At 43.5% G+C, this 24,788-nt stretch overlaps 1 protein-coding gene across 3 annotated transcripts; it reads right to left on the bottom strand.

The window, feature by feature from the left end:
• Window positions 1-364: 364 nt before the first annotated feature.
• On the bottom strand, window positions 365-24,057 carry ttc9b (tetratricopeptide repeat domain 9B). Of its 3 annotated transcripts, none has more exons than XM_085796410.1 (4): window positions 23,835-24,057; window positions 23,538-23,804; window positions 2,191-2,373; window positions 365-913 (listed from the first exon to the last, which is right to left on the bottom strand). In XM_085796410.1, exons 1-4 carry the CDS (start codon window positions 24,043-24,045, stop codon window positions 819-821), a joined length of 756 nt encoding a protein of 251 aa, XP_085652536.1. In that variant the 5' UTR covers window positions 24,046-24,057; the 3' UTR covers window positions 365-818. The 3 variants fall into 3 exon arrangements, with proteins under 3 accessions (XP_085652536.1, XP_085652537.1, XP_085652535.1); XM_085796411.1 differs by having other exon boundaries at window positions 23,838-24,057; XM_085796409.1 differs by having other exon boundaries at window positions 23,538-24,057.
• Between the last annotated feature and the right edge of the window lie 731 nt (window positions 24,058-24,788).

Here is a 24,788-nt window from a genome sequence, read left to right as displayed (position 1 = left end):
CAAAGTGAGACAGAAGAGTGATAGTTTACGCACAGAGGCTTCTTCTCTACTCGATGGAAGGTTTCTAGTCCGTCCCATTAGTCTGGGTTAAAGGGCCTGGGTGGGCCCAGTTGGGGGTAGGATGTACAATCAAATTGGGCTATGGTCTTGATATGTGTCACACCCCCCACCCCCACCCCCACCCCCTCACAATCCCCTTGCTAATGCTCTGAACTGCCTCTGCACACATCCCCTGCCCTCCTCCCCATGTGGTTGAGCTTCCCCACCCCGAGATTCTCCTCCAGATTCTGACATACTGTAAGACAGAGAGAGAGAAAGAGAAGGCCCAGAGAAAAAGAGAGCGAGAGAGATGAAACAAAATGCATTTTTATGTTTTTAAAATGTTTACTAAATCACGCAGATGTCCATTATTTATATGTATGTTTTGAAGCTCCTTTTTCGGTCCACCACAACGACTGTTTCGTATGAGTATAATACAGCATTTTCCTTGTTTTTTGTTGTTTTGTTGTTTTTTTTTCTTATGTTTGCTCGGCTGTCTGCGTCTAAGGAGAGGAACCACAGCACCTGAGGGAGAGACGGGGGAGAAGAGGAAGAGGAGGGAGGAGAGGGTGATGGGTCATAGACAGCTCCTGATATGCCGTCCCCTCCATTTTTGTCCATCGCTGGCGGGCGGGCGATCGGGTCTGTCTCTTCTCGTCTGCGGGCTGTGCTGCTGTCAGGAGTCGATGGAGGAGGCGGAGAGAGGGAGGGTCGATCTGGGACAGCTCGTAGGGTCAGGAGGGGGTCGGAGGGGTCAGGAGGGTCAAAAGGTCGAGGGGTTAGCCCTGCGTCTCTTTGCCACTCTCCCGGTCCCGCTGTCCACTCTTGCTCATCTTCATCTCTGTCAGCTGGATGTACCGCAGCACGTTGGTGTCTGGGATGAACGTGAGGCACAAAGGGAGGAAATTCAAAAAGGAGTCACATTGTTACTTCAATTAATGGGATCTCATTTGATCACACAGTCAAATTTAAGCTTCTTTCATATCAGAAAAAAATAAAGGTACAAAAGGCTTTGGTTATGACGGAGCTAAAATGTGGTACCGGGAGTAAAAATGTCTCGATATCTATTATAATAAAGAGTTTCATCCAAGGTTAAATACTTTAACTGGGATTACATCACAGTCACCACATGCTGCATCTACACACATACCCTCTGATGTTAAAACAGAGTTTACAATGAGCTCTGCATTGTTTATTTACACAGCCAAGCTTGTTGACTTTAGTGCACTATGTCACTATGTCAGTGAGAAACTCCTGCATCCAGCAAGGCTAATGTCTCCATATTAAATGTGACATTTCTGATAAAACATTACTTACAGAACTGAATTGAAGTCAGAAAAGCTACCGATTTTTGTCGCAATGTTGGGTTATTTAAGAGTGGATTGAGGTTTGTTTGTATCTTCTATGTGCACAAAGAGGCACAGGGGTAGCATGATATACTGTATATAGACCCTATAATGAAATAAAGATTGGAAGAACAAAGCTAATAAAACAATGTACTGACACAGAATATGAAGAAGACGTAGCAAATGAAAACCATAAACGCAGTCAAACAGTACTCAAGGACACACACACTCCATCGCTAGGAAACCCAATGAATGTAAACTGTGTAACTGCACAGAGCACCTGTAAACGCTTCGACTACAACACAGCAGAGTTGCCAGGATTTTTTTTTTAGAAATACTGAGGAGCTGCTACACTGCAGCTCTCACCAACATTTCAACAACAAAAAACGGTATAGAAATGTAATTTTAACCCAAAAAGTCTAAATGGTGTTTCACTGCCAGCAATAAAAATCAGAGGGAGAATTAAGAAACAATGGGCAGAAATGAAGACTGAATTTATAGGCTTCAGATACTTTCGCTTGAAAATCATTTACCTGCATTTGTGAGGTGATTTCCCAACTTTCAAGTTGTGCAACTTCAATTTGAACATTTTCCAGAAGTTTCCTAAGTGAAAACTATTCAAAAACTATATTAAAAATGTTTATGGAGAACTTTATGACTGTTTCCTTCCTTTCAATAAACACATAAACTCAGCAGTGCTCGAGCTGAAACCTGTGTTCTCTGAAGCTACTTGACATTATAGTAACAATACATCTGACTCTGCATCAGCCTCTGTCATTTGTTCTGTGTATTTAGAAATCCTCACCTGTGGGTTCACGGTTCTTGGCGTCACGCAGGTAACGTAGGGCACATTCGTAGTCACCCAGGTGATAGAAGGCGATGCCGGCGCGGTACATGGCCTTGAAGTGGTCTCTCTGGTGGCTCAGCACCTTCAGACAGTACTCCTTCACCCTCTCGTAGTTCACCAGCTCCGACTGCAACAGACACGCTGCACAGAGGAAGAGACAGGGAACCGGTTAGTAGTTAGTAAGGGTAAGTAAGTAGTAAAACAGCTCTAACGGTCGTAATGAAGGATAAAATATTTGTCTGGTTTTGTCCAAGCAGAAGCCTCAAGTCATTTTTTAGTGGAGACAAGTGGGTCCCAAGAGTGAAAAACAAAGACGTAGATAATTTGCTGATGTCTCACTCTGGGACTTTTAAATAGAGCCATGGTGAAATTTAGCCTCCACAGTACTTCCTCAGGATGGCAGCGAGCGGACTATAAATAGCCAACACTAATGTCTCACAGGGAGGAGAAGACAACAAAAAAGTTGTGCCAGCACCAGCAGATACGTCTCCACACTGCTGCTGCTGTTGAGCTCCACGTGTGAAATACAGTAGGAGAATGGGGATGAAAATGCAGCTGGAGAAAGATGAGGGAGTGAATAGTGTGAGGGTGTCTTAAGTCTTTCTTTCCCTGACTTGGCAGATGTGTTGTAAGTCCTGCAGGCAGTGAGAGAGGAGGAAAAGAGGGGCAGCAGCAGGAGAGGGGGGGGGGGGGTGATGGAGAGATCAAGTGAAGAGTGTCAGATAAGAGCTTTGGCGTGAGACCTGAATGAACTTTACCCTTTGAAAAAGTGCAACATCAAGAACTAAAAGGATCAGTGTTTATCTGACGTCATCGATCCTACACTGTGTGTGTGTGTGTGACTTGCAGCGCTGCTTCCCTGAAGCGATTCTCAACAGCTCTGAGATCAGCTCAGTCCGGGATAACTGCATTAGTAAAGACACAAACACACACACACACGCAGCTTTTAGTCCACCGCAGCTTTTACTGTAAGAGCCTGCTCATTGCTCAGATATCTGATCACTCAAACACAATTCCTCTGATGATGATCACCACCACTCAAGGCTCTGCTTCACTCCTTCGCCTCCTGCAACGGTCTTAATCCATCTGATGAGATATCAAAAATTATTTCCCCTGCAGTCACATCTCCTACAGCGCTCACACCCTTCTTTCCCTCCTCATTTGATTTGTTTTTATCCCTCTCTCTCTCTCTCTCTCTCTCTCCTCCCAGTCTGCCCTTGACACACAGACAGCACTGTGAATAACATGAGTCAGGGACTGTTAGTTGAGAGGCAGGGTGAGTCAGAAGTAAGAGACAGAGAAGGAGAGAGGCAGATAGGAGAGGAGGAGGAGGAGGAAGAGGAGGAGTATTTAGGGGTAGTTGGGGGTGAAGTGGAGGACAAGAGGTGAGAACTCTGAGACTTGCGGGGGAGGAGAAAAGGTGAGTGTGTTAAAAACAGGTGGAGACAGTGAAGCTCTACCACTGAACCACAGTGTGTGTGTGTGTGTGTATGAGGAACAGCTTGGACAAAAAGCAAATTCAGTGAGAGGTGGTAAAGGACTGAGTATTTCATCATATGAGCAGGACTAATGGGCTTGTACACACACACACACACACACACACACACACACACACTGGCCTTGCCTGTCAACAGCAAGAGCAAAACACTAAATAATTCATTCATGGTCACAAGGGGATGGGCCAATTCAATAACAGTCAATGTATTTTGTATTTGGTGGTTGAAGTTGCAGGTGTCTGGAGAATTCATGGAGGGTATTGTGCATATTGCATGTGTGTGTGTGTGTGTGTGTGTGTGTATATGTGTGTGTATATGTGTGTAATCACTACTTGAAGACACGGCTGTAGACATGAACTTCACATGCTCTTACACAACATTACATTGTGATGAAAACACTCAGACATAAATCATTTAATTCCAGTTTATTTCAACCCTTATTTGTGACAGTGAGCTGAGGGCTGAGAGTAAAGTCAACAGTTTACTTTATTTGGATGGATGGACTGCTGGGGTATTATTATATATATATATTTTTTTTATCAGTACCCTTCTTTCTTTCTTCCCAAACAAGCTCAAGTAGCTTCTGGGTTTGTTTAAATCCTGTAGGAGTTTCTGGCTGCTCATGTTTGTAAATCAGTGAGAACAATGTTGGTTTTGCTGATAAGTAAAAAAAAACCAAAAAAAACCCCCTTTCAATAAAAACTTAAAGCTCCATCTTTTACTGCTGAAATAAACTGTTTCTCTTTCTCATAATTTCAAACTCTTTGTGCATGACAAGCTATAAAATGCACATTAACTTTATCATCATAAATACACACACACACACACACACTGTAATAAGAAAAGAAGGCTGAAAACTGTCCATGACTCAGCAGCACGGAGCAGTGAGGTGAAAGCTGTAACTGTGCTCGGCCCGGTACAGTGGGAATCACCTCAGATGCCCTCGACCTCTCCTGTGCACCTCTCTTCAGACTCCACTCCTCTATTTGTTTTTACAACCGGTCGGCTACAACATGACTGCCCTCATCCCATCACACGCCCATCCATTATCGGCCTGCAGCGGTGGACGGGAGCCGACGGGAGCTTTCAGGGGATTCGGTTACACCCCATAATGGCCTAATGGCTGACGCAGTTACAGAGATCACCGAGGCTCGCACACCAACCAACAGGGCCGGCCCTAGGATTTTGGTGGCCCTAAACAAGATTTTTGTTTGTGGCCCTGCACTCTAAGCGCAAACACCAAATCACTGGTTAAAACTGAATACAGACGTGTTTATGCCCTCTGAGGTTTGAGGCCATTTTCTCGAATTTTTTTTAAATATTTTCTTAAATTTATCTTTTTAAGATACTTGCAGATGTAACAATACTCAAGTGTTTTATGTCTAAATATTAGAACCTCCGCTGTAAGCACACTGAGGCCAATCTGTCCTAGAACACTGTATAAAGAAATAATTTAGGCCAAATGCTGGAAATTTGAGGTCTGCTTTTTGAAAAATTTCAAATCCCTTGTGAAAACACACCTTCAGTCATGAGAATGAACTGTTTTTGGTGCTTGAAATATGATATGAATACAGTAATAGAGAAGTGTAGAAAACAAGTCTAAAATGAAATTTTGTAAGATTGCTTTTTGAGCACAAATGTTGTCATTCTGCCGTTCTATTTTCACCAAATGTCTCAAATGTGAGATAAAGAAGCTGAATATTGACTTAAAATGACATATAAAGCTCATAGCGTGCACGTGCAGACCTCAGGATGTTTAAATGACTTGATGAACCCCGCTACCTTTCTGATCATGTGGCCCCCCACCTAACGGCTGTGGCCCTAAACAACCGCATAGAGTGTTTATGCCAGGGGCCGGCCCTGCCAACCAACGTACTCAATGCATATAATACGCACACATCTAAGGTGCACACGGCAGATACACAGTCTCTAGGGTCAAGGACAGATGTGAAAGCGCGCCGTCGGTAACACAAGTGGCTGCAAAACAAAGAAGTGGCTGTATAAACAAGGGGTTGATAACACAACAACCACCCACGGAGAAGCTACACAGCGACAACAGCACAGTGAATCACAAACTGGTGACTGTGCACGAGCTGTGTGCTGGTTAAAAAAGAGACGTGACTGTACAGACACACACACCACAGAGGCAGTGTGGCCGGCCGCACCCTGCCAGCCCATTAGGCAGATGGATGGCGAGCCAGAGGGAATCTAAAGTGTGGTGAGATGCATTAAGGGTGTGATAATGACGGGATCATCGGAGAAAGGCTGGGCAGGGTCGCAGACGCAGACAGACAGAGACACGACAAAAACGGCAGAGAAATATCACCGCTGCAGACAAGGCGTCCCGGGCAAAGAGGGACACGTGTGTGTGTCAGGGTTTCTGTTTGTGTGTCACGCATCATAGGAGAGGTGTGGCTGGAGCGATCACACAGTGGTTTCTAGAAAATAATAATGGACATGGTTGTAAAGAAAAGAAAGAAAGAAAGAAAGAAAGAAAGAAAGAAAAGGAGATGGAGAGGAGAGTTGATTAACATTAATTACCTTTATATGTTACTGTATACACCAGGAAATGAGACCGTATACAGAAATATGATTTGAATCAAGTAAAAAATGAAAACAAGCTACACTGAGTAAATCTTTGTTGTTTTGCTTCCTCTGGGTTTCCATCTGTGTTATTATTAGTTATGAGGCGGTTGGAAGCTCGTGCTGCCAGTAGATTCGACCAAAACACACAGATTTCACTGCTTAGCTGATGTGTTACTGTTGTGTAATAATGAGCATAATCAAATCTGACACAAAGTCACACATTCACATCCTTCTGTGTCTTTACATCGACAGTATACTTCCAATAGCACAGTCAGGAAGTATTACAGTAAAAGAGGCAGATTGTACAGATGTGGGTCTGGGGGATGGGTGGTATAGCACAGCTGGCTCTCATGCAGCTCATCGGTTTGCCTCCAGTCACAGATCTGTAATTAATGTTTATGTTATTATTTTAGCATAACTGTGATATTTTTCCAGCTATGATCCAGCACTTTTGATCCAAAACAGGTTTCTTCTGTCACAGCTGCCATAGTTTAGGTGAATTGTTCAATATATTTGCTGTTATCTGGTGACGCAGGTGGCCATCGTAGATAACAAGCGGTCACATGTGTAATGAAATGTCAAATTGATCAGTCAGTCAATTGACAGACACTGTGCCTATTTTGACAATTGATTTATATATAGTATATGGTTTATGCTCAACATGATCTAGTTCCACCTTCGTTCCTAGAGAATCCAACTTGGGATTTGGGAAATGACAAAGCAATGGAAGAAGAAGCCGGTGCATATTCTCATTTTTCCAGGTCATAGTTATCTCAAGGAAATTTAAATCGAATGCAACTGGACTTAGTTATTTGTCTAGGAAGACGTTTCACCTCTCATCCAAGAGGCTTCATCAGTTCATGTAGCATCTGACCAGGCTGGGACTGGTCCAACTATCTGGTGTGGAGACTCACTATTTAACCTCTTGTGTGGGCGTTCACAAGGGTGATGATGTCACTGGTTCCCTTTTGTGCTCCAAGTGCCAACGACAGTCGTTTAAATGACCGTCTTTGATGGAAAGTTGGTTTCATACATTCTCAGAAACCAACTTCATACATTCATTCATGGTACATAGGGCACTAACGAAGTCGAAACCAACTTTCCATCAAAGACAGTCATTTAAACGACTGTCGTTGGCACTTGGAGCACAAAAGGGAACCACAGTGACACCAGTCCCAGCCTGGTCAGTTGCGTACATGAACTGATGAAGCCTCTTGGATGAGAGGTGAAACGTCTTCCTAAACAAATAACTAAGTCCAGTTGCTTTCGATTTAACCTCCTTTGAAATGGAAGAAGAAAAATCACTGTTGGACACGGCCCTTGTTAAAAGCCCTAAAGTAACATCCATCCATGTTGCGTGACCACGGGCAGGATCCTACGACTGTGTCAGCTGCAGAGCTGCAGGGCTGAGCTGACCTCCAACTTTGATCTTTCTATGGAAATCTGAAGTCAGTATAATATCAGAGTTAGCTTTTAGCTTTTTGTTTTGAGTTACAGAGTTACCCACAGCCTGCACATGTACACGGTGAGAAAGGAGAGAGGACGAATAATGAGACATGAGACGGCACAAAGGGAACAGAGTGGTGCAGACAAGGCAGATAGATTTGTCTCGTCATGTGAGCACAGGGACAGAAGAAGAAGAAGCTGGGGCTTCATGTGACGCTGCGTCATGAGTGAACGTATTGTTTTCTCTTTCTGAGGAACATCTGTGTCACTGCCAGGTTTTAAGACGTGGCAGAAGACGACAAAACACAGGAAACAGGAACAAAAAGAAGGAGCAGGAAAATGTAACAGACTTTCTAAGCTGAGGGGAGAAAACCCACGGTGCAAAGGCAGCTGTCAAGTGTGAATGTGGGTTCATGTGTGTGTGTGTGTGTGCCTGTCTTCATGCAATTGTGTGTCTTTCCGCTGCTTGACTCTCAAATGAGAGGTGCGGTGAGTGTGGGAGTGGTTAACACATGCTCAGGAACCCCGCTGGTTTGCCTGAAGCATCATGACAGGAAAAAAAAGAAAAGAAAAACAAAACAAAACAGAGAGAGAGACTGCATCGAGACTCGCTTTCATTTAGCAAACAGAGCACCAAAGCCTGTGAGGAATAAGAGAGAGAGAGAGAGAGAAATGCAGGAAGCTGAAATTAGACAAGAGAGGACAGAGATAGAGACAGAGATAGAAGCAGCAGTGACAAAACAAAATCCAGCAACAGCCGAGGGGAAATAGTTTCTTTATGAGAGGTAGAAGACAAGAGGAGATGAAGAACTGTCAGTGTGAATGCACTTTTTCTTTTGCTTATTTGTCATTCACTTGTTCCTCTTCTTTTTTGTGCAACACCCCATCACCCTCCCTCCCTCTCTTCCCCTCTCTCCCTCCCTCCCCTCTCCTCCTGTCTATCTCCATCACACCAGGCGCCACACCGCGATCCGGCTAATTTAAAGCCACTCGTGACCCTGGTGATTAGTCGGCTGTCCATCACCTTGTAATTAGTTCTGCGGGAAGATAATGGCAGGAGGGAGAGACCCATCACTCTCGGTGACGCTCTCCCACACGGACGCGCTTAGTCGCACACCCCCTGCTACGGCATCCATCTTTGACCCTCGTCCTTCCCCTCCCTCCATTTCTCTCTGTCCGTTCCACTCGAAGCGAAGGCCGCTCCGCCTTCCTCTCGCCCCCTTCTCCCATTTGCAAATGTCGCACTCCTGCAAAAGACTCATTTATCGAGATAAAATAAGCTCTGTGTAATCATCATCATCATCATCATCCTCATCATGAAACTGCTTCACATACATTTTTGGAGCAGAATCTGACCCAACATGCTGACATGGTGGCTCTCAGACAGCGATGGCGCTCTCTCCACTAAGAATAGCTCCACCCAAAGCGTTTTTTTTTTTTTTTTTTTTGCAAATGCCTTTCACTGTTATTGAGAGGGACAGCGCTACAGTTCCTGGCTCGCTCGATCACAAGGCCGCGACTGCACTGACATGACACAGCAGCACTGACTCCCACTTCAGCCACCACCTGCATTATCACCTCCCTCCTCACCCACTCTGCCCTCTCTGCACCTTTAGTCTCTCTGGTGTAGTGGTCAAACCTACTGGTCATGCACACCAGTTACTCTACTATATGTTATCTATACACACACACACATACACAAAGATTTTTTTGTTTGTCTGTATCCTGCAGCTTCAATAAAGTCTGATTTCCTTATGTCTCATCTTTTTCAAATTGCTGTCACATCCATAGGGCATCAGTAATTTATTCCTACGCAAGGGAGAAAAAGCTCACAGTGTCATCAAATAACATTTACTTAGAACAAGTCTCTTTGATTACATGTCACAGTAGCAGAGGGCTGACGCACCTCCATATGGTGTTAAAAGAAATCTCATAATTACTCACTCCTCTTGCTCATGGTTGACTGTGTGCATCTCGGAGGCCTCGGCAGCCCCTCTGGGGGTATAGCTGCAAATGTAGAGTACCGGCACCAGCCTCGCAAATGAGTCAGTGTATATCTTCAATGAGCGTGCAATTTAGTGTGAGTATGGTAAAGGCTGAGAAATGTATGTTTGTGGTGAGTAAAGAGATTTGACTTGGTTGGCAAATCTCCATCAGTGTTGAATACTCCACGCTTGGATTAAAGGAATAATTTGATATAGTGAAAATGTGCTTTTTTTGCTTTCTTTCCCGGCTCAGTGGCACCCTCACAACTATTAAATACATATACTGTAGGGTTTCAGCAGGTTAGCTTAGCTCATGTGCTGCTCATATCCACTCATTCAGACCATAACTTGGTTAAACTGATCAGAAAAAAAACTTCTGATATCTCCCACTTGATGATGAAGTGCTATACTGACAAAAAAAACTGGCAACAGTGCCAAAACTGCTGACAGCCACATATACATAAAATAAAATATTAAAACTATTATAATCAGCTCATTTAGAAGGAGAATTTCACGTGAACATGAAAACTATCTAGTTTCATTTGTCTACTTCAAAGAGGAGACACGGCAAATGTAGCTAATTCATGTTCATTAAATAATGACACTCTACGGCTACGAGGGAGAGTAACCCTTTTAGAATAATAAGTAGAAGTAGAGGATAGTGAGAGGTGTTTTCACTGTCATTTCCACCCAACAACGCGTGCAAGACTGACATATTAAATGTTGCTGGTTTCATTCCTACAGAAACCAAAGTGCCAAAATGACAATTTCAGTTAATTAATAAGCTAAAAACGGCCGGCATGTCGAGTCCCTCATTACACTGACACTACCCAACATGGCTGGAAACTGCTGGTACATCAGTACATGTTTTAATGGATTACCCAGCAGGGGAGCAGGGTAATCAAGTAACCAGATTATTCTGTTAGATCTCAGGGAGTGGCGGGCAGAGGGAGGCAGTGAACAAATGAAACCACTAGTGTTCACTGTGCGGTCTATACAAGGGAAGATCTCTAACTTCGATCATACAGCGTGGTGAGTGTTTCCACCTATTTCCACACCCCTGCTCGTGAGTCACAGTGGGGCCTGGCTGTGTGTCTATCTTCTACCTTACTTTATCAATTTCCACTCTCCCACATTGTGCTGCTCTCCTAAAATAGTCGCTGACTCAGGATTAATGCTCATCTACTTAAATATTTATACAAGTGAGGAAGCTATCTTCTCTATGACTTCACCAAAGATGAAATCATTTAATGCTCTCTGTGGCACTTTGCAGTTTCCAGAACTTGGGCTGAGCAATTTCCTCTGGTCTGTAATATAAGCCCACAGCGCTCACAGTGGGTCTTTATGGAGTTTGGTGTGGAAACTAAAGGAAATAAGGGGCAGTTCATGAAGTCTTGGTTTTATTTAACTCATTACAACTGGTATACTTAGCTACTTCATATCATTAAGTGTCTGAGGGCCAATTGAGGAGCTGGGACTATCCATATTACTTTTACTGTGCCGAGTAAAAGCAGACATTCAAATAGGAGATAAGTGCAGTTTCATAACCATTAAGGAGACTTCTGTCGAGGTTATAGCTTTAGTTGAATCCCTGACAGGCATATAATTTTGTTGTGGCCCTTAGCTGGGCCATTATCAGATTGGTGATGTCAACTGTGGACACTGAACAGACTCGTGCCTTCAGCTCAGCAGATCCTTGGCTACCTTCCTCTGCTGCTGCCCAACAGCATGACATAACCCACCGACTCTCCAGTCAGATATTGTCAAGTGAAATTAAAGCTGTGTTTGCTGATATCAGTCCACTTGTGTCCGGATAATCTATGTTCAGTTGCCTTGATAAACGTGCTCTGTGCATTATAGCAGTAACAAGATAGATGAGAGAGAGCTTGGAAAGGTCAACAGAGAAAAGTGCCAAATGGCTTGGCTCGGAAAATTTCATGGAGTCAGCCTTAATCTGCGAGGTAGTATAGAGCCTCCCCACTAAGTACTTGAAGTAAATGAATCTCTAACGCACGAGCTTTCAGAATTTCTAAAAAAAAAAAATGATACAGCCACACGTTGGCAGCCAGAAACTGATTTTCTGAAAACACGGGACCAGTATAAACAAGCTGTGAACAACAATGACATGCTATCAGCTTTTACAGTAAGTAGATAAGGTGACAACTCATTTTGACTTATATTCTGGCAGAGCAATACAAGCTAAGCTTTATGTTTTCTTCAGCCGCTAAATTCTCCACCACGTTCACTTGCTAATTATGAACACTGTCTTTCTGCCATTTGGAGCTGAGCAGGCGATGTGCCGGGGGATTTTAGAGCCGAAAACAGCTGCAGAGGGAGACAAAACTTTTGACAGCGGAGAGAGTGAACCACAAACCAACATCCACCAAAACATCCAAGTGCAGCGTTGAAGTTTGGGTAATTCAACAAAGGTCAAAATACTGCGAAAATCATTTTAACCCTCAATGAGTATGAGCCTATTCAACAAAAAAATGAAAGGAAACAAGACCTTAAAAAATCACATTCTTTTGTACAAGGAACAACAGAGCACCTCTCTCTCTAAATACATGTTTTATCTACAAATCTTTCATCAAAGCTGCTTTATATTTCTCATTCAAACTCCAAATTTTGCTTCATTTTTTATTTACTTTTTTCAAAACAGGCCGATCTACTCAGCTGAAGATCACAACCCCCTAGGAGCTGGATCAGCAGAACAGGCTCGACACAACCTTTACATCTCACTGCTGTCACAAACAGGGTGTAAAGGACAAGCTTTCAATGTCAACCTCTGGCAGCGCATGTAATGAAGCAATGAGTGTCAGGCCGGAGCAGGCCGAGCAGGCGAAGCTCAGATAGAGACCAACATGGCTTTTTATCAGCACGGAGCTCCACAGATATAAATATAAACAGCCAATTGGTTTACTCTGCTCTGTCCGTCGGAGCACGGGGTGTTAGATATGTACAAATAGCTTCAGTAAATTCTCATTACCAATGGCTTATACTGGGGATGAATATTCAGCATTTCTCTATCTTCCTCTCGCACTTGCTCTCACCCTCTCTGAGGGCGTCAGGAAAGGGCATCTGTTTCAGTTTTCCCTCAGCTGATGTCAAGGACTAAAAAACGCTTTGATAGCCACTTTCATTTTGTTGGTCCATATCAAAGCAGATAACATTTCAAAATCAAACACATAGTAGACAGATCAAATCATAAAGGGCATTACAATAACTTGTGATTGTGAATTAGAATTTCCCATAACTACTGGAGAAGATCTATTAATACATTTCATGTTCTTACATCTTTCTTTTGTAGCATTTCATTTCTGTGACATATGACATAAGAAATTTATTTTTGAATAGGTATTTTGCGCTAAGGCCTTATTTTCCTGAGTTGATGCTTGTCTTGCAATAAATCTGTTTGTAATCACTCTTATGTTACAACTCAAACTCTTTGATGAAACACCTGCAATATGAATGGCGTTCACCATTAGATGTGCTTCACTTTTCATGCTAATTAGTAACTGCTAGCATGTTAACATGTTGAACTAGTGGACAAGACTAAACACTACACCTGCTAATGTCAGTAAGTTTGCATGTAGTATACATTAAAATTTAGCTTGAGGCCTAGGTCTTGTTTATGAACTCATCTTTTGGGTCCCTGTTTTGTTGAGCAATGGGTAACAATATTAATATTGATGATTATAACGTTCATAACTTTAGTTGTTTCCATAAAAATCAAACTAAAACTAAAATGATTAACCCTAATTGAGAACCCTATAGAGCTTCAACACAAAGAATATGATGCATTACCATTTTAAAAATAGGTTGGGTGGTCTTTTTTTGTCCCTTTTCTTCTCGGCCTCCCCCTCCATCTCTCTGACTCACCGCCTGTCCGATCTCCTCCTTTTCTTCCTGACAGATGACTGAATCTTATTTACTCTTTTGACAGGAGTCATCTGGGCCTGTCAAGGGTGTGATATAAATCAGTTTGGTCTGGATTGCATTTCTCAGCGTTGTCCCCTCCCCAATGAAAAAATAATACAAATGCACTTCTGAAAACTCTCCCTTCACTACTTGGAGGTCATCGAGCCAGGCTTTTTCTCCCTCTCGCTCCCCTCTTGTCAATCTCCTTTACAGTCGTGCCCTCCCTCCTCTGTCGTATAATCCCCTCATATTTAAGAGTTCTGTCCAGTTTCTCCCGCTCCCTTGGTTTTACTTCCTCCCCCATATCAGCCTGTGCATCCTTTCTATATGGACTCACTCACCCCTTCCCCCATCCTTTAAATCACGTCTCCCCCTCTCAGCGGTGAGGTAATTCAGCTGGTATATGAAGGACCGTACAGTGTTAGCGGTACAGTAGAGGGAGTGCCAGTCGTACCCCTGACAGCTATGCCACGGCCATCTGCAGCTCTGGCACACAACGTTCCCACGGCTCTGCTCTGGCCACCCCTCCAATAGCAGACGCACATGCACAGAGGGGAAGAAAAACACCAACCAAAACCTCCCCCATTCCCCACCTCACCCTCACATGGCATCTCTTTCTCCTCCATCCTCCCACCACCAGCACATTGCCCAGTGCATCTCTTGCTCTACAAAGCACCCCGACTGCTGCTTTCTCCTCATCTTAACCGCTCCATCTTGCATTCTTCTCCCCCATGTCCTTCCCACCTCACGTTCCTCTTCTGCCTTTATCTTATGCGCTCCACCACCACGTCCCCTGGTGACGGAGCTGGCAGGAGATGAAAGGCAGGAATACTCTGTTCTGTTTTAAGTAGACATTGACTGTTCACTAGCAGTAGGTCAGGGTGGGCTGGCGAAATCACCCCATCTGTGGTGTTACACATCGCTGACGTTATTCTAATGTGGGGCTGCCGCTGCATGGTGTCCTGCATCTGAAGTGAGATTGGGCTTCGAGGCTGTGATGTGGTAAATCTTGAGGACTGTGGAGGAAGTGGTGCAGTAACACTATGAATCATTACGATGGCACTACAACAAAGGAAGGGCTTTTATTTTGGGTCCAGAAATAACAGATGTTGGTGTCACCAACAGGCCCATTAAAGGCTCATTTAAAGCAGAAGTAAGCGATAGCAGAAGTAAGTGGTCCGGTCGTTTTCGCTAATGCTGCGTTCCAGGCAGGCTTTTGAAATCGTAAATTACAGCTTCAAGTCACAACTTACGACTTTGTAGCGTTCCAGGCAACCCACTCGTGTTTTTCCGACCTGTTTTACCGGTGAAAGTCACTATAACGGCCACTCGTAACTTCCGACCGGTGAACTCGTACCAGATCGAACTGGTACCACTTCACGGTCGGAAAAATACGAGTTGCCTTGAACGCACCATAACAGTCCTCGTCCCTACGTCACCACATTCACGGCGTTCCTTGGCTGCACACACAGCCCTGCATGCCGTTCTCTCTCCTCATTGGATAAAAACTGTAGGATACGATAAATGTTTTCTCTTCGGCTCAGAGCAGAGTGACTGACAGACCCGTGTTTCGGTCCAAACACTCTATGTAAGTGATTGCTGTCGGAAGATATAACTATTTAAGACTTATATTAACACAAATATATCACTTACTTCTGCTTTAATATAAGTCTTAAATAGTTCTATCTTCCGACAGCAATCGCTTACATAGAGTGTTTGGTCTGAAACACGGGTCTGTCAGTCACTCTGCTCTGCTCTGAGCCGAGGAGAAAACTTTTCTTGTATCCTACAATTTTTATCCAATGAGGAGAGAGAACGGCATCAAGGGGCGGTCCTCTCTGTGTGTGCAGCCAAGGGATGCGCCTGAATGTGGTGACGTAGGGACGAGGACCAATAGATCCATGACGAGGGCGGGGGCTGCTAACTCCATTGGCTGACAAGACGTTATGGTGCGTTCAAGGCAACTCGTAACTCGTGTTTTTCCGACCTGTGAAGTCGTACCAGTTCGATCTGGTACGAGTTCACGGGTCGGAAGTTACGAGTGGCCGTTATAGTGACTTTCACAGGTAAAACAGGTCGGAAAAACACGAGTTGCGGGTTGCCTGGAACGCTACAAAGTCGAAAGTCGTGACTTGAAGCTGTAACTTACGGTTTCAAAAGCCTGCCTGGAACGCAGCATTAGCCAAAACGACCGGATCGCTTACTTCTGCTTTAAGGCCTGTAATTGCATGTCATGGTTCAAAAGTTCATTGACTGCCTTGGTCAGATGTTGCTGAGGTTCTCGATTCAGGACACGAACGCATTCAGAAAAGGGTCTTCATTATGTGACCCTGCAAAATGTGTGAATTTTCAAATCTTTGGGTTCGCTGTGCAGAAAATTATTATGATGTTTTTGTCACTGCATTTAGAAGATTTTAAACAGACCAGAATTACATGCTGGTCTGTATCAGCTTTGTGTTTATCCAATAACAATGGACCAAATGACTACGCATTATGTGAAAAAGGGTATTCACAGTAACAAATCCTCAATTGTTACTGGACTCTGCAGCTCCCCTCAGCTCTAAGGAACAATTATACGTAGTGTTGTTTCAGGTCATTGTTTTAGTTTTTCAACCAACAACATCACTGGAACAATGAGGAGCTTCAAAAAAAAAAAGCTGGACATTTCCTTCAGGAGTCGGTAGAGACCAAAAACTGAGCTAAAAGAGAGAGAATACTGGATGTACATTCATCAGGTTGACACTACACAGCTCCAAATGGATTATACTGTTGCTCCATCTCTGCTGAATGTTTGTTCTGCAAACATGTTCAGCATATTAATCTTAAAAGGTGAATATTACCACAGCCAAATATATGCTCACTTTTTTAATTCTCCTACAGTTTCAAATTGACACATTTTCTGAAATTAAATTATAATAGGCCTATGATAGTAGTAAAGTAAAAATGATTTTCATAATTTCTTCTTCTTTATTGTTTATCTGTTATAACTTATATGTTCATTTATTGTCTCCATTATGATGAATTGTTTCAACCAGAACAAATCTGGAAATTATTAAAAACAATCATTACGTTTCCCCAATATGCAATCTGACATTTACAAGTTGCCTTGCTCATTTCTGTCCAACCAACCAATTAATCAGCTCAAAGAGGAGTTTCAGTCAGCCTGTGTGCTCGTATCCCACTAATCGCAGCTTGTTGCTATTGTCAACATATTTTATTTCCTTGTGAGCAATGAACGCAGGGTTTACCGTAGATAAACAGTCGAAGCAGCATGAGACGCCACAAACAGCACAACAACAGCCCAGCGGGTGTCGACAAACATCAGACGGAAAATGGTTTGTTTACTGGTTGGTCAGAAGCAGTATCAGTTTTATTAAGGTTAAATTATCTAACACCATAACTGCCTCTGTGTGTAAATACAAAAGATTGTTATTTTCATTCTTTTAACAATCTTTTCCCTTCAATGTGATGAGTGGGTGGAAATGACTGGATCATCAGGATGGCAACTGTGGCAGCTACAGAGCTGAATAAAAAGGTGGATGGTGTTATGAAACAAACACCCCCCGCCTCCCCACCACCCGCTGCCTCTCTCCCAAGGCACTGACTTATGACTCATTCAAAGATCGAGCCAGTCAGGAGGAACAAAGGGAGATTTCAGGCAGAGATCAGAGCGAGCAGGAGTTAATGAAAAGTCAGACTGATCGCTCTCGCCACAGGATCACATCACACTGCTCCCCGTTTTTGTTCTCCGTGCACTTTCTGATGTGCATTGGAACAGATTAGAACTTACTAGAGCCTCCGAACGGCCTGATATGAGTCTACATGTCATTCTGTTTTAGGAAACTGCCGTTCCCGTTGTGGAAAGCGCTTCCTTCGCGATCAATATCAGGAAAAAGCGCAAACAAACTGCAGTCACATCTATTATTTCTCTATGTGCCTCTCGGTGTGGTTGTGATGGTGGGTGGCTGAGGTGGGCTGCCTCTGGCCAACATGTTGCAACATTGAACTGCAACAGACACAGACGGTGGTGGTGGTGGTGGTGGTGTACCCCATTTAGATACGGCCCTGCAGGGACACACACTCGCAGCAACTGGGACATTCATCATCCATCGTCTTTTTTTTTTTGACACAATCAGGTGATGTTAATGTTAATGTTGGTGCTAATATGTTTATTAATTTATAATAAGTATACGTGGTCCTCCTTTCTTATTTTTTTCCTCAACTTAAATCTTGGCATCTTGTTTTTGTACCTCAGTGTAATTAATTAATTAATGGTTTAATGTAATGAATTAATTAGAACACGATTCAGAAAATTGGCCCTTGTGAGTATTACTATTGTATGTAATAATACTGAATTACTATTAAAGAGACCCCAAGGAGTTTTGGGGGGTTATAAAAGAGTCTCACATTAATGTGGGTGAATCTACGTTACCCACACTTGTTAATGGGTCCATTTTCTATAAATATATCGTTTTGTCTTTATAGTTATTTTGATATTACTATTTAGTGGTCGGCTTGCCCAGCATTTCCTACTTTCGGTTTCCCGGACGCTGCCCGGCAGGTCATGGGAATAACGCCGCCAAACCTCCGACTTTCGTTCTTGATTAATGAAAACATTCTTGGTAAATGTTTTCGCTTTCGTCCGTCTTGCGCAAGTCCAAGAATGTCACCATGCGCGCAGAGGCTCATGGGAAATGTAGAGTAAAAACACTTTGCTTTCCGAAAGTCCTCGTACTCCCGTATATATATATATATATATATATATATATATTTTTTTTTACTGTTTTGGCTGATGTGAACTAACTAAGAACTGACATAGTTGCTGGTTAATCTTCTATCAATCCTCAGCTCGATTAACCGCTGCAGCTCTAGTTCAATCTACAGCAGTGCATCACAATTCATAGTTGGATAAAACCTCAAATGTTGAAGTTCCTGAAAACTTTTTTTTAAGGTAAGTGCACTTTACACCAGTGCAAGACCCACAAAAGTGACAGAAAAAGCTCGTCCTCATCACAACAAAGTCAAGACGACAAGAAAACAGAACCAATACATAACAGGCCAACACTAAATCAGCAATGTCAGCAGCGGGTACAGAGAGAGTGGCAGGACGACCAGCGCTGAAAGCAACTGTCCTTTCTTTCTTGCCACACATACACACAGAGCAGAGACACAAAGACACAAACTCTGCTTGTTGCTTTCCCATTATACGTCAGAGCCACAGACGGCCGGCCAATCAAATGGCAGCTCCTCACTCGTAACCACTGTGACCACTGTCTCCCCAGCAGAGCGCTGGGTAACCATGCAGGTGCAGCCACACAACAAAGGCTGCAGCCAGATTATTATGCACCCAGTGAGTCACTGCTTAGAGTCACTCAGCACTGGAAGATTTTCTGACATGCTTCTCTTTCTCCTAAAGACTTGTTTAGTTTTTTTTTTTTTTTTTTACAAAATGTACTGCCATTTTGCTTTACTGTAGAAGTTGCTGGTCCAAAGAAATCAGATTGGATAAGAGCTGATGTAAACATGCTTTAATTTCATCATCACCCCATTATAGGACAGATACCACACACAGTTCTTGCTCTGAATCACCACTGACCTATGTGTTTATATGCAAAAGCAGACCAAATCATACTTCCATGTAACCTTCTTTGTGTAGTGTGAACACCAGCATTCGTTCCTTTCTTGCTTACACACGTACTGTATTCACCCTTCTTCACCATTTTTAACTCCCTCAGGCAACGTCTGCAGAAATGCAGACTTGCGGAAAGTGTGCATGAAGGGCTGAGGAAGTCTGTGAGATGCCCTTTATGGTTTTACATCGGGACAGCTCTAAACCCTTATGGACTCACTGGGAAGACACCTCAGAGTCTGTGAGGCTACGAGGGTGTGGACATAGTAACGGGGTCGCTGACTGTATTTAGGTCAACAGAATCCACAATGACTTCCTAATAACCTGCTCAACACAATCATTTGAATATGATCTCATCATATATTATATTTTGTAGCAGGCTTGACCTGAAGAAAGTAAGAGGTGGTGTAAGCACAGCTGATGAAGATGTGTAGAGGTGGATGGAAGATTATCACAGCATTATTTTGATGTGCTGTAGCTGTATTATGAAATTCTCTCTGTTGTACTCATGCAGATCTTGATGTGAATTAGATTACCTGGTTACACAAAAGGTTACAGTTGAGCTACTACAATACACAAAGGACAAACATACAAATCACATCCAGTGGGACATATAGTGTTAAGGTAAAAACCAAATGGTTTCAACCAAAAGAAGACATTCAGAACTTTGAAAAAGTTTGTTTGGATTTTTATCCATCACATAGTAAACCTTCAGATCGGATCATTTCTGGTCAGTCCAGATTAATTCTGCATCATGAAAGTGATCTTAAACACACAACCAGAGCCATAGAGAGCTACCTTAAGCAGCAAGGAGGACAAGGAGTCCTGCAACAGATGGTCTGGACCCCACAGGGCCCTGATCTCAACATCATGGACTCAATCTGAGGCTTCATATAGAGACAGAAGACAATGAGATAATGAGATCGAATCCACAGAAAAACAATGTAAGGATCAACCAACCTGCCTTGGAAAAGTACACGGAGAAATGTTGATGAAAGTCATCATTATTAGTTTGTTTGTTTTGCTTTTTTTGTTGCTTGCTACTCGTACTGTATATCTTAAGTATTTGAGGTAGCATTGTAAATGTTTATTTGGGCACAAATATGATATTTCAAGGAGAGTATTTTGTCACAACATGATGACCTGAGAAGCCAATTTCCTCTACTGAGTTACAAGCTGTCAATATTTGTCTGTATTTTCCATACTGTCCCCATTAATAGACCAAAAGCAACAGTTAATTTATTCTACCAACAAGTGCTGCCTGTGTCGACAAAGCCTGATATCTTACTCCTCCGTGCCAAAGATTGCATCGCTGTTAAAAAACTATTTAAAACACATCAATGGGCGACGCTTTCTCTGGGTGACATGTTCTTTCATTACCATAAATACTGGCACCGTCGTGTAGATTATTTTGAGTCACTCCCACATACACTTTCCTGCTGCTGAAAACACTCGCAGCACTAAATATGTATTAAACCACAGCTTAAAATACTCCCCAACAAATGCACGAGTTTACTCCTGTTTCACTTACTTGCAATTTATGAACGTATAGCCTATTTAGAAAACAAATCTAAATGATTGTGAGCAGTTTGTTCTTAAGTGGGAGATACAGGAAATAAGCTGTAAAACACCGAGGCACGGATCAACATATTGATTATATAAGTGATCCTTTTTTTGTGTTTTCTGCTACACACCACAATATTCTTTGTTAATGAATGAATGAATGGTTTTATATGATTTGTGTTTAACATTACACAGTAATAAGGTTATGTGTGCTGTAATGATGCGTGGCTGCTCTTCTCCCCTTGTTAAGTTATGTAATAAGAACAAGGTTGTTCATACAATTTTCAGCACATTTTGTCAGTGTGCATGCAGAATATAAATGATCCTTTCCGTTCAGATACTCGGTTGTTGCTCTTCCCCTCAGTGGGAGTCAGTTCAATGGTTCACACAAGGAAATCGTATATGAATCACAGGCTGTATTACGATCATCATGTCAGGGTAAAGCACATATGCTACTGTGGTCCATGAGAACATCACTGCTGGCAAAGACAGGTGGATATGAGGTTTCTTTGTGCATGCGTGTGCGTACATGTGCACGAGTGCGCATGTGCGACACACTCTTGGTTGAAGCAGCAGTGAGAGGAGGCTATGAACAGTATTAATACAGGGGAAAAGGCCCATTCATGGTTGCCATGGTAAATATGCCCCCCTGTCGCGTGCTAGCAGTCCCGTCCTCCCTCCTCCTCCTCCTCCTCCGTTTACAGCTCTCCACTGTTCTTCTCCACGCTGTTTTCCCTCTTACACTCTGACTTCCTTTCTGCTTTTCATTTCCACCATATCTAAAGATCCTCTACTTCCTCTTTCTTCCCAAAATCCAACCTTTTTCTGCCTTATTTAACCCACCACCCCCACCCCCACCCTTTTTTTTTTGGCTTCCCTCCCCCATCTTTCCTTCACGCCACAGTGGCCTCCCCACAGGCTCCAGACAGGCCGTGAATACTGCGCAGAAGGAGACGACCTTCAGTGCATCACGGCAGGCTAACTGGGCAGCGCCTGGAATGGCAACAAGCACACACCATCATCACTACGGACCCTGTTGTTCCACGCTCATGACCCCAAAATCTCAGCTCTCACATAGGTGGTGGTGCAAGTGATGTGATATAACCGCTGTGGTGCCAGCGTGCAGCATTCATCATCATCATCATCATCATCATCATCATCATCTCCCCCTGGATGCCAACATTCATCTGCTGTTCACACTGCATACTGAGCACATACTGTGGTCGTAATTAAGATTTTACAGCAGAGCTAAGACCGTACATTATTTATCATCTGTCCTCAGTGGCTACAATAATAATGTGTATAAATACAGTAAATACGGTCAGTTGTCTTTTGAATCCAAATTAACTGCACATTTCTGAAATACTCAAGAGAGTATACACAGTGAAACAGCGGGTTACTTGCTTCAGTAACCTGGTATTGTGGTGCCTTTAACGTACAAGTCTGAGGCCAATGAAAGGTTCCTTCTCGACCTTGGGAGATTTATTTATTGTTGGGATCCGGTGACCCCTGTAAACTGGTACTGGGTAGAAATTATTAACTGATCATGTGACAGAGAGAAAATTGGCCTTTTGAGACGGATATCCTGCATAGTGCTCTTGTTTCACACCACAATTCGTTGATGACTGTAACATTTAGGCTACTTGCCGTTTGTCAAAAGTATTTTGCTCTTACACCCATGATCTTTAGCACGTAACGCTCCACCCATCTCTTGTGCCCTGCAGGTGTAGGAAAATGAGTGATTTTTATGTAGCTACTCTGTCATAATATGTCAGGATACATGACCAAAACTTCTAGAGAAATTACAGTCCATTATACGAAAACTTCAGCATAAGTCGATTAGATATCGATCGATATGACTGAAGATATCATGGGCTCAGAAAATTGTGATGGACATAAGTATTGTCTGACACTGTATCGATCACTTGATGAAATAATCACTACAAAATTACTTATTTGCAGTGGATAATAGGATTATTTTTGAAAGCCGAACTATATTGAGCACTGACATGAGGTATGAATAGGCTACTAGAGTGAGGGGACAGTAACGACTTAATCTTTTAACCCTGAAAGTCACTGCAAAGCGGTGCCATCAGACACATCACACGTCACCCTTTTCCAGGTGTTGACGTTACAACATAACAGCTCGGAGGACCCATCTCAAGAAAACACAGCCATGGCCTATATAATTTCCAGCTGCATGAGGCTTTTGGCCATGTGACTGTTTATTTTTCTTTGTCTCGAACTGACAATACTTGAAATATTAAAGACGAAAGCTTGATTTGAACGGATGTGTAGCCTAAATGAGCATGGCAATGATAAGATGTGTTAATTTATGTGGCATTTCTCTGAAGCCTAATGGCTGGCAAATGGCCTCAATGGGCTAAACAATACACTAATTTGGCCAGCCATTAAAACATCTCCCTTAATTCTCAATAGGCCTAAATCTGTACCTATTATAGCATTGATCAGCCTCTCTATTTCTGCAGCATCATCTAGAAGCACTGTTGTTGCACCTGCCTCTGAGAGAGAAACCCAGCACCTGCAGAAATAGCTCTACCTACTAGTGTGAACCCGATGAACCGGAGCGAACAATGGTGTCAGCAGTACTTCAAGGCTATAATACTGAGGTCTGGGGGTCTTTATGTGGGGGATGTGGGGGGGTGTAGGGCTGCCACTCACCTGTCAGGCTGTCGTAGCACTCGATCTCGGTGCTCTCCACGGCTCTCCGCTGCTCCTCGGTCAGCTTGGCCGCGGCTTGGCTCAGCAGGTTGACCTCGGAGCCCGTGGTCCCGTCGACAACGTGAACCCCCTTGAGCTGCAGCAGCGCCCGGTGGTACTTGCCTATCGCTTCCCGGAATTTCTTCTCCTTGTAGCAGCGATGGCCCTCCGCCTTGAAGTCGATGGCTTTCTGGATCTTCGTCTCCATCTCCATCTCAGCCGAGCCGGCTTTATGCGCACCACCACCACCGACACCACCACCACCACCACCACCACTTCCTCCTCCTCCTGCGTCTCCTCCGGCGGCCGCTGCCAGGCTTCGGCCGCCGGTCTCCGGGTAGCTCTTGAGGCTCTTTATCGGGTGTTGTTTCGCTTCCATGTCTCTCAGTGACAGCGGCTGCAGCGGGCCATGGTGCTCGGACACGAAGGTGTGTTTGGTCGGGGAGGAGCGGAGCAGCGTGCTGTGCATAAAGGATGCAGGTCGGAGGGAGCGCGCGAGCCTCGGAAAAACAGCCAAGAAAACGGCTCGAGGAAGGTCTCTCCGGTCTGCAGCTTGTGCTTTAAGAACTGATGCAAATTTAAGGAAAGGAAAAGGCAGGTTGTATAGTTATAAAGAGAGTAATAATAAGGCCGGAGCAGATGTTAGAAGAAACATCCTAAATTAGGAGGACAACCAGCAGCGAGGAGGAGGGGAAAAAAAAGTCCCGATTCCTCGCCTCGGTCCACTCGCGGAAGGATGCTCGGGTGGATTTCTATGGTAGCAGCCAGCCTCCCGAGGCACGCGCAGCTTCAGCACCACAGACAGCACACACGACAACCCCTACCGCAAAGCATTGTGGGGAAGAAAAAAAAAAAAAAAAAACACAAGTCGTGAGGCGTTGCTGCAGTCCAGGTTTTACATGACAAAAAACGTGGAGAAATGTGCTCACACAATCGACTTAATGTCAAAAACGTGTCGCGCTGATGAATTAATTAACACATGTTTAAAGTGGATCATTACATGGCCAAAATGTGAGCTCATTTGCATAGTAGGATTTATTAGGCAACTATAGGCCTATTACACCCTGACGACATCAGTGATAGTCCCCCTATATTCACTTTATTCTAAAATCACTATTAGCTGCCCTTGCTAATTACGAGGGTTTCTAATTACGTCACTCCCATTGTTTGGAAGTGGACAGCCTACACTATAATAATAATAATAATAATAAT

Source organism: Trachurus japonicus, chromosome 13 (genome assembly GCF_045865225.1).
Source record: "Trachurus japonicus isolate A0001 chromosome 13, Traja_1.0".
Taxonomy (NCBI): Eukaryota; Metazoa; Chordata; class Actinopteri; order Carangiformes; family Carangidae; genus Trachurus; species Trachurus japonicus.
This window is presented reverse-complemented; position numbering and strand designations above follow the sequence as displayed.